At 36.7% G+C, this 10,561-nt stretch overlaps 1 protein-coding gene across 1 annotated transcript; it reads right to left on the bottom strand.

Annotated features, from left to right (window-relative positions):
• Positions 1–5,510: 5,510 nt before the first annotated feature.
• Positions 5,511–6,448, bottom strand: LOC111402785 (TIR domain-containing protein-like). The gene is made up of 2 exons (XM_023031119.1): positions 5,920–6,448; positions 5,511–5,735 (listed from the first exon to the last, which is right to left on the bottom strand). Exons 1-2 carry the CDS (start codon positions 6,408–6,410, stop codon positions 5,624–5,626), a joined length of 603 nt encoding a protein of 200 aa, XP_022886887.1. The 5' UTR covers positions 6,411–6,448; the 3' UTR covers positions 5,511–5,623.
• Positions 6,449–10,561: the final 4,113 nt, after the last annotated feature.

Genomic DNA, 10,561 nt, shown 5'->3' with positions numbered 1-10,561 from the left:
AGGAATAAGCATTTGACGAGGCAAGGAATAGACACCCCACGAACTTCCAATTATCGAAGTCTTACAAGCAGCCTTGGATAGACGATCTTAAAGTAAGGCTTGACGATAGTGAGAGGCGAGGAATAAGCATCTCGAGAAGCCAAGGATAAGCATCTGGTAAGGCAGGGAATGGACATCCCGCAGATAGATTTTGAACTATCGGAGTCTTGTAAGCAGCCTTGGATAGATGAGGTCTTATGGCTAAACTCGACGATAGTAAAAGGCGATGAATAAACACCTCGCAAAGCCAGGAATAAACATTTGGTGAGGCGAGGAATAGACATCTTGCGAATAGCTATCAGACTATCGAAAACTTATAAGCCACCTCAGATAGACGAAGTCTTATCGCTAAGCTCGACGATAGTAAGAGGCGAGAAATAAACATGTCACAAAATCAGGAATAAACATATGGCGAGGCGGGGAATGGACATCTAGCAAATAGCTCTCGAACTATCGGAGTCTTATAAGTGGCCTCGGAATAACAAGGTCTTACAGTTAAACTCAACAATAGTGAGAGGCAAGGAATAAGCATATTGCGAAGCCAAGGATAAGTATTTGGCGAGGCGGGAAATGGACATCCCGTGGATAGCTTTCGAACTATCGGAGTCTTATAAGTAGCCTCGGATATATGAGGTTATATGGCTAAACTCGATGATAGTGAAAGCTGAGGAATAAACATCTCGCAAAGCCAGAAATAAATATTTGGCGAGGTGAGGAATAGACATCTCGCGAATAGCTTTCGAACTATCGGAGACTTATAAGCGGCATCGGATAGTCTTACGGCTAAACCCAACAATAGTGAAAGGCGAGAAATAAACATCTCGTAAAGCCAGGAATAAACATCCGGCGAGGCAGGAATGGACATCCCGCGAATAGTTTTCGAACTATCGGAGTCTTATAAGTGGCCTAGAAATAACGAGGTCTTACAGCTAAACTCAACAATAGTGAGAGGCAAGGAATAAGTATCTCGCGAAGCCAGAGATAAGCATCTAGCGAGGGGGAATAAACATCTCGCGAATAACTCTAAAACTATCGGAGTCCTATAAGCGGTCTCGGATAGATGAGGTCTTATAGCTAAACTCGACGATAGTGAGAGGCGAGGAATAAACATCTCTCAAAGGAGGTCAGGAAAGGCTCCTTTTGCAAGGGCTAACAGGTCTGAACATTTGCCTCTTTTCTTTTTTCCAGGAACGAAGACTTATAAAATACCGTCTCTTCCTTTATTCAAGAAACGAGGGCTTGTAAAATACCTTCTCCTCCTTTATTCAAAGAATGAGAATTTCAAGGTAACACCTCTTCCTTTTATTCAAGGAATGAGGACTTATAAAATACCACATCTTCCTTTATAAAGGAACGAGGACGTCAAGGTACCTCCTCTTCTTTTATTCAAAGAATGAGGAATTATAAAATACCACCTCTTCCTTATTCAAGGAAGGATGACTTATAAGATATCGTCTTTTCCTTTATACAAGGAATGAGAACGCCAAGTTGCTGTCTTTAATAAAAAGAAATCCACGTGTTAGGGTTCACCTTAAAATATGCGATGTCTTACAAGCTATGCTCGGACATGCGAGGTCTAGGAGCTTGTCTCAAATAATGGTGATGATGATTTAAAAAAAATGGCCTTCTAATAAGAGAGATCCGAGCTAAGCATTTTGTTGAACACTTGGTGTGCATAGTTGTGATTTTGAATTTTCTGCCCAAACTTTAATATGTGGCCTTGAGATTTTAGTAAAGATGACAATTGAAGTATAATTTGCATATTTTCTTTTAAAACTTATGCTAGATGTATCATTGGCAAGTCTTTGGATGCAAAGACAAGAGAATAAAGAATTTAGGCCAATAAGTCAAGCCCCCTCACCTCATTGTTAGAATTTCGACCACTTTTTCCACTACCCAGGCGTGAAGATGAGAATCCTCAAATATATAGCAGAGAGCAATTACCGACCTCTATTATTATATTTCAAAATGACCAATTCTTTGTTTTCCTTTCGGGTTTCTAGAAGTGATGGCCATGAATAATATAAGCATAATCATCAGTAGCAAAAATCTTAATTGTGGATAGAAACTACTGAAAATGATTAACTGTATAACCACAAGAATATCAAAAAATTCATTTGCTTAACAACAAGGATCTACAGTAATATACCCCTAATTCTTTGGGCCACCCATGTGCTTCTAATTTTAGATAGAAAAATAGAGTGCAAGCTTTAGAGATGCATGGTGATGCAATTAGCAACCCAAGAGTGATGCGAGAATAGCTGACAATAACTTGCTAAGGGAAGCCCAAGAAAAAATGGAGCCCAATAAAAATGAGTGTTTATAAGTGGCACAATAAAAGGAACTTGTGCTAGTATATAAAAGTATCTAATTGGCAGAATAGTGTAAACCCAAAAATATGACTTCATTGGGCCAAAGTCTTATGTAATAAATGGGATGTCCCAGCCCAATATGTTGAGAGATTTGAATTAGAGAGAAAAACAAGCAAAATTAATGTAAGCACGCACTATTCTGCAAAAGCACATGTTACCTAGAACCATGCCTCACGTACAGGACAAAGACCAGGCCTCTGCCACGACAAACACAAGGGGCGAGGCTTGCTCGTTTTTTTTTTAATGCAGGTCGGACCCACCGATCTGTCCTCTACAATGATGGGCCTTACTGTATGGATAATACCCTGTACTCAGAGCATTATTGTGTTAACTATGCCAACAACAGTCTGTAGAAAGCTAAAATGGATAGGCCGGTTGAAAGAATACGCTATCGCTAAGTCGGGTCTCCATCAAAATTAATGTTAAGTACAATTGGAATCGTCGGTCACTGCAGTATTATGGGGTGCCAATGGTGTTTGCCTTTACAGAAGGTCATGGGTATTAGTTGTTGGTATGTTCCTTTGATTTACCTCGATGGTCGTCATCAGTGGCCACGTCTACGATAGCGATCTCTACGGTTCACCAAAGATTTAAAATGGTGCCAATTGCTACCTCAACAGACCAATGACACTAGTTGGAGGCTAAATTTTGACCGAAGCTTTTCATCAAGCAGTTGGGGGCAACGTTATATTTCACAACACAATACAAACTAGAAGAAATCTTTACACTCTTGACCTCTTCCATCCAAGCTCCATAATTACTCAAGCAAAATTATTTCACATCAAGTAGATATAAGTCAGTAACATCCTACTTGTAACACTTAGAACCCAATTTGTGGTCTCATTGGACTTCAGTGGGTTATTTGTTGAGGAAATTATTGTTGCTATTGTTGGGTTTTTTGATTCATTAGACTAGAAATCTGGAGTTTGATGATGAACCTAGATGTGGAGGGAAAACAACATGTTGAGAAGAAGATGTTTCTCGTTGTAAGAAATTGTGAAAAATGGTGGTTTTTGTTTTTCAAAACCTAGTAGGTGTTGGGTAATTGCCCCAAATGTCAAAAGTTGGAAGACTTCTATTTTAAATAATAAAAGGTAGTTATTGTATGAAAGATTTTTAATTAAAGTTGAGAGCAAAATCTTTGAAAAATTTGTTCTCCAATTTACAGTCGATTTTGGAGTTTTGCACACGAAAGAATCATTATTGAGTTAAATGAGTTTTGTTTGAGTTTAAATTAAAATATACTACTTGGTCATTGATCCTATAAATAGTGGATGTATTTCATTATTTTGGGTGTGGCCAGAGAGTTTATTTGAAAGGAAAATATTTTGAACTTAGCATTTTGAGACTTATCGTACAAAGGGTAGAAAAATAGACGTGGTAAAGTTCGGGTTTATTTTTTTTCTTTATAATACTTGGAGATTGGGTTGGTGAGTGAAATTCTTTCATATAGTGAAAAGTTTTGACGGTCCATTTAATTTGTACATTTTATTCTTTATTTTTCTTGTTTGCTAATATTCTTTTAAAAAATAAAAGATCATGCGGGTAAATAGAAATAAAGGAAATTGGCTTAAAATTTCCCAACAGTGGTTAGAGGTAGAATGCTTGTGTTTGGCTTCTTATATTTCCAATAGCTATCTCTTGAGAGGAAGATACTTGATGGCATTTTATTCCACCAAGCAAACATTCTTTTTCAAATCAGCTGGCATTTCATGGCATGTACCGTCGTCAGAAAATCCCTTTCTTCCGATCTTTGGTAAATTTCAGTAAACTGCTTAAAAAAATCCTCTTTTTCAATGGCCTCTCTCTCTCTCTCTCTCTCTCTTTTTGTCTTATAACATGGTTAATGTACTGTTTTTCACAAACGGGGCCAATCTGTTGATCCAAAAAATTCTCTGATTCCCGATCTCGCCCTCTCCACACCTGCACAGGAATACCTCATTAGGAAGCAAAGACCACCAATCAAGAAAAAGGTCCGAGGCCCGCAACTATTTGCATTCCGACGATCAAGTCAACGATCAAACAAAATATAAGAAGAGTGCAAGAGTCAAGAAGGGGGAATTAGCTAAAGTTGTGAACATACCTAAAAATAAAAGGGAATCAAAATGGAGATGGGTCTGGTGGACTTGGTGAGCTTAAGGGCCTCATCCAAGCCACGTCCAATAGATAAGTCTAGATAAGTTCAGTATGAAATGATTTATGGATACAACATTTTTTGTCTCTCTCTTCCAATTTTTGCCGGCAACTTTTGCCATTTCTTCTTGTTCTTCTTTTTCTTTGTACCTCCGCCGTCTCTTCTGTGCGTTTCCCTTCCCCAACCCTCCCCCTCAACAAAAAAGCACCTACGCTTCTTTTCCCCCTGTCCACTCGAGTGTGCGCCTTCATATATGTATTCAATTTCTGGCCTTCCAATTGTTGGTACCTTTTATTTTATAATAATAATTCCAATAGCAGCCTTCTGTTATTTTTAATTAATCCAAAATGCCAATTGAATTTGATTCCAAATGCAATTCCAAGTTGAATTCCATTAATGCTATATTTTTCTTCAAATCCTCAATCTTATAAAATAAAAAAATTCAGCCCCTGAATCCTTTTATTTGTACAATCAATATCCTTCTCGAATTCTGACTTGTGGAATTTGATCCATAAATTATGGATTTAATTCGATCATGGCCTTCTTCCTTCTCAATTTCTTAGAAATGAGTCCATAATCGAAACAATATAAAATTAACCCAAATTAAGCAAAATTCTATAATTTGACGATATAAAAGCCTAATAATATAGTTCGAATAAGTGCCCAAAATGCACTTATCAAAATACATTGCATTTTAATTATTTTTGTATATATATCCAAGTGCTAGTCAGAAGGGTTTATCATATTTGCACTGTTTGCATCTTGAACATCTAACTTGATGGTTTTTTCTCTTTGCGTTGCCTAATAAATAATCGACAATAGATGTGGTCTCGTAGCGTTGTATCTGATGTTTTTTAACCAAAAGAATGATAAAAATGGAAATTCCAGAACATGTGCTGAAAAATAAAACAATTAATGATCGATCATTACAGTTTAATAATTGTGATCACCACTGAGAACCCTTATTTCCTTTTCTTAGCTGCTTGAATAATACAATATTTGCAAATATAGTACAAATAAAACAATTTGAATTTTGAGAACATATTTATAAAAGAATAATGAATGCGTTAGAAAGAAATTAAATAAAATAATCTTTCTTCTTCTTCAGCAAGAAGCATTTCTCCTTTTCTACTTCGAGCAAGTTCTTGATGACTGCATCTGAAGCACTGTCCAGAAATTCCGGCCAATCCCTGAATTCACATTATCAAATTACAGCGTCAATTAGAATTTAATCCAAAAATATTCATAAAAACTCGATATTAGATTCTTAGGGTATTTCCATGTGTGCTATTAGACGGTATTAAAAACTGTTGATTAAAGGCTAGGTATTAATCGATTAAGAAAATTATTTACGATGAAGTTATAACTTTTTACCCTCTCGATGTGTCGAATGTCAATCCAACTGTGTACTTTGCCTCTTCAAGAGCCAATTGAAACCTGTCCAAATCCTTAGTTGGACAAATCCCATCATCTTTAACCAGAAGTTCAGAGGGTTTTACATCACAAAAAATTGGTATAACCTTCTTTTTGCTCTCCATCATAAGTGCCAACTCATGTAGACAAAAATAAGAGTCACAGTATTGGGGAGAAAACACGGCAACCCCAACCTTACATTTATGTATTGCAATGTCAATATTATGGAACAATTTGTCCCCAGGTTTCATGTTTTTGCAGTCCAAGAAAGGCCTGAACCCGAGCCGCCTGAGGTGATCGTTAAGCAGCCCGGCTACATTCCTTTTCGTGTCGATTCCTCTGTGGTTGATGAACACATCACACGGTGGCCGTTGATGAAGATTTGTTTTGATGTGAGTTTGGTTGCGAAGGATCTGATTGCCAATGTAACGGGCTGTGGGAGATCTTTGCATGTCGTTATGACAAGGATGCTTTATTAATTTGTGGGGATCGAATAGTTTAAGGTAGGAACTTTGCTACGGTACATGATGTATTTATACAGATGAGATTTGCGAAGACTTAGACCAATTTACGTCAGATTTTTGAATAGATTGAAGTTTGTGTGGATGAACGCTGGTCCTTAGGATCATACCCGGTAGTTGTTTTGAAAAGACGGAGGAAAAGAGTAAAAAGGTTTGAATGATTTGACTCTCTAGGCTTATTAAGTTTGAGCGTTCAATACTTCCAACACGTTTATTATTATATTCTTTTGGGATTTTTTTCGCTTTTAATACTTGTTAGAGTACAATTACCTAAATTCTGCTCGACTCAATTCGAAAATTTTGCTGTGCAATATATATGGTGAAACTAAATTTATGGGGAAAAAAGGGGTCTATGGTAGTAGCCTCGGCCCGATCCCGTAGCCAACATGTTTTATTGGAACTTCATTATATGTTTAATTCTTAATTTTTGCACATAAATACTCTAAACAAAGGAAGAAAATAATAATTTGTCATCTTTAGTAGTGGAGCCTGTCTTTCACCAAAATGAAGAGAACGATATATAGAGATAACACATACATGTTTAATAGAAATGATCCATACTTAGTCACTGTATTAGACTTTTCAAAATACCTATTTTTATTTAATTTTTATGATTTGGAAAGTTACATGGAATGCTAATTTAAGTATGAAATTTTGACTCGAAGTGGCATTTGACTCGGTTTAATATGGAAAAAAATAATAATTAATAATAAAAAAAATCCTACTTGTTCTCTCTCTACAAGTGTACTGGTCATATGATAATTCATTGGAAACATCCTCCGAATGATCTCTTAGGCGACACGAGGTGCGTACTTCTCGTGGCCCATTTTCCACTGAAAATTACGTCTTTTGGAAAGCAAGAAAGGGGGAAAAAACAATAACCCGACAAAGAAATTTTGTAAATGCTATTGATTTGAGATTTTTGACGAATTCAGACAGACAGCCGCCGGACATTCAAGAATCATAAACTTTTTCTCTAGAGTCCTTTCTGCATTTTTGTAGTAGTGAAATTTTATTTAAAGGTTGAACCCCAACTTTAAGGGTCCCTCACCGTTCCATCCTTGGAGCATTGTGAAAGAGGTTAATCGCGGAATGTGTCCCAACAGGTTAGAAAACAAGAGTTGCCTCTAGTAGTGAAATTTTATTTACTTTGATGTCAAAAGGTCGAATAAAGAAAACAAAAATTCTTAACATTAGCTTACTCAAAATTAATAGTGTAATGTTACAACGACGATTGCATCAACACCAATTTTGTTGTTTAACCTTTTTAATTTTCATTTGCAAAGGATAATTTATTTTAATCAGGTGATTAATAAAGTCACGTGATGTTAAGCATAGTTATAAAATTCCACGCATCCTCATATGCTTCCCCATCCCTTATATCTCACTATTACCAAGTTTTGTCCTTTCCTCGTCCATCTGGAATTTTACCATGACCCCACTTTTCATGACCCAACCCATCGCTCTCTCCAAACCGTTAACAACCCGCCTAAGATGGAGGTTCAGTGGGTTTCGGGAGCGGGGTAACAAAATATTTTGACTGATAATGTCGAAGTTGACAATTTCCATCCTCTTGAAATTCAAGTTCCATAAAATTGAAATTTTTTTGTGGGGCCGAAGTGTTCCATGGTGCAAAGGTATAAAGCCAACAACATTTAGAAACAAAATCCCAAATTAAATTCTTATTTCACATCATACATACCTAAACATATAGTGATAATGATATTGTGGAATCCCAATCCTTTTCATTTTTGTGTACGCCATAATTTCTCGAGGTTTAATAGACGTTGAAAATTCAGAATGTGAACATTTGAATTCTTGAAAATTAAATTTTTTGTCAACCAAGAAACCCTTAAACACACATGCCAGTTAAAGAACTAAAGTGCGATTTCTTAACAGAGGGAAAAAAAATAAATAAATAAATAAAATACATTGACCACTGCACTTTCCAATGTGTAATATTCAAAAAAAAAAAGGCTTATATTGTTTCCAGACTGTTTTAAATTGTCACAAGTGATTATTTCTTATTGTAAACTTTGTGTAGCAATTTCCAAACTTCCAACTCCAATCGAATAATTCATATTTTTAGACATAATCTCAATTGGAGGAATTTATAGTGAAAACAGATTTCTTGTATTTTCAATGAAGAATTTCACATACATTATTGATGAAATAAGAGCTGACTTATATACACAGCTAGGAAAAACTATCTACTACAATTTACATCAGTTAGGCTAAAATTATGTATCAATTACAGATTTGTAAGAGTTAATGCAGCAATTACAGAATTATGCAGAGTTGATTTTGGCTGATCTTGCTTGATTATAGGCTAAATGTGTTATGCTTTGTCTTGGCCTTGATTCTTGCAATCTGTCTTTATACGCCCCGCAAGATTGAGCTTCCATCAGCAAGCCCAATCTTGTTTCTCAAGATTTCTATCCTTTGTCTCGATAATGGTTTTGTCAACAGGTCAACCAATTGATCTTGTGTATGAGCATGTTGAACTTGAAGAAAGCCACGTTGAACAAGATCACGCACGAAATGGAGATCAATTTGTATATGTTTCATTCGTGAATGTTGGATCTGATTGAAGCTTAGGTGCATGGCAACAAGATTATCACACAGTAATAATGGGGCTGCTTTTAGTGGAAAACCCAGTTCTTGAAAGAGACCAAGCAACGACATTGTTTCGGATGCTGCATTTGCAAGGGCTCAGTATTCAACTTCGGTGGTAGATCTTGCAACTGCTCTTTGTTTCTTTGAACTCCATGAAATGGGGTTTGGGCCTAAGAAGCTTATATACGTAGATGTGGATGTTCGGTCATCAACATTTCCAACCCAATCTGCATCGGAGTATGTTGTTAAAGCTGGAGGTCCAGATTTTGTGAGTTGTATACCATGGAAAATGGTTTGCTTCAAGTACTGAAGAAGCCTTTTTGTTGTTGTCAAGTGAGTGGTGGTAGGCTTGTGCATGAATTGTGACAATTTGTTGACCGCAAATGAAATATCTGGACGCGTCAAAGAAATATACTGCAGGCTGCCAATAATTCTTCTAAATTCTGTGCTGTCCACATTTGCTGTACCATCAACTATCTTGAGAGATTGAGTTGTTGAAAGTGGAGTTGAGACATCTTTGGCGCCACTCATGTTATTATTTGACAATAGCTCTCGAATGTACTTGTGTTGTGATAGAAAGAGGCATGCCCGAGTGGGTACAACTTCCACACCTAGGAAGAAATGAAGTAGACCTATACCCTTAAGAGAAAAACGATCTCCTAGTTTCTTGATAATTGAGACCACAAAGTTTTTGTTATTTCCTGTAATCACAAGATCATCGACATATACCAAGAAATAACATATGATAGAGTCCTTTCTATAAATAAATAAGGATGAATCAGCTTTGGAATTTTCAAACTCAAGCTCAAGTAGAACATTTTTTAGCGTAGTGTACCAAGCTCGAGGGGCTTGTTTAAGTCCATATACTGCTTTTTGTAGTCTACAACATGATTGGGTTTATATGGATCTTTGAACCCCGGGGGTTGCATCATATATACAGTTTCAGATAATGCACCATGTAAAAAGGCATTATTAACATCCATTTGCCTTAACTCCCAACCATTCACAACAGCAGTTGACAAAACTGTTCGAAGTGTAGCTGGTTTAACTACTGGGCTAAAGGTCTCTTTGTAATCAAGCTCGGGACGTTGATTATAACCCTTTGCAACTAAACGAGCTTTGAATTTATCTATTGATCCATCAAACTTTCTCTTCACCCTGAACACCTACTTGCAACCCACCGGATTACAATTGGAAGGGATTGGCACTAAGTCCCAAGTTCCATGTTTCATAAGAGCTGTACGTTCATTTGACATAGCATCACCCCATTGTGGTTGAGATAAAGCCTGACTCACACAGGTTGGTTCAATGGTCCTAGGGAGAGGATGTTTAGAAACGAAATTTAGTTGTTTGGGTTTAAAAATTTTGTTCATAGAACGGGTTGTCATTTGGTGAAGTCGTTGAATAGATGAGTCGGATGGTTTTTTGGCAATCGGGTTTCATGAGGTTTCAAACTGTTCTAGAGT

The sequence above is a fragment of the Olea europaea genome, chromosome 10 (assembly GCF_002742605.1).
Source record: "Olea europaea var. sylvestris chromosome 10, O_europaea_v1, whole genome shotgun sequence".
NCBI lineage: Eukaryota > Viridiplantae > Streptophyta > Magnoliopsida > Lamiales > Oleaceae > Olea > Olea europaea.
Note: the sequence above shows the minus strand (reverse complement) of the source record. Positions and strands in the feature narration are given on the sequence as shown.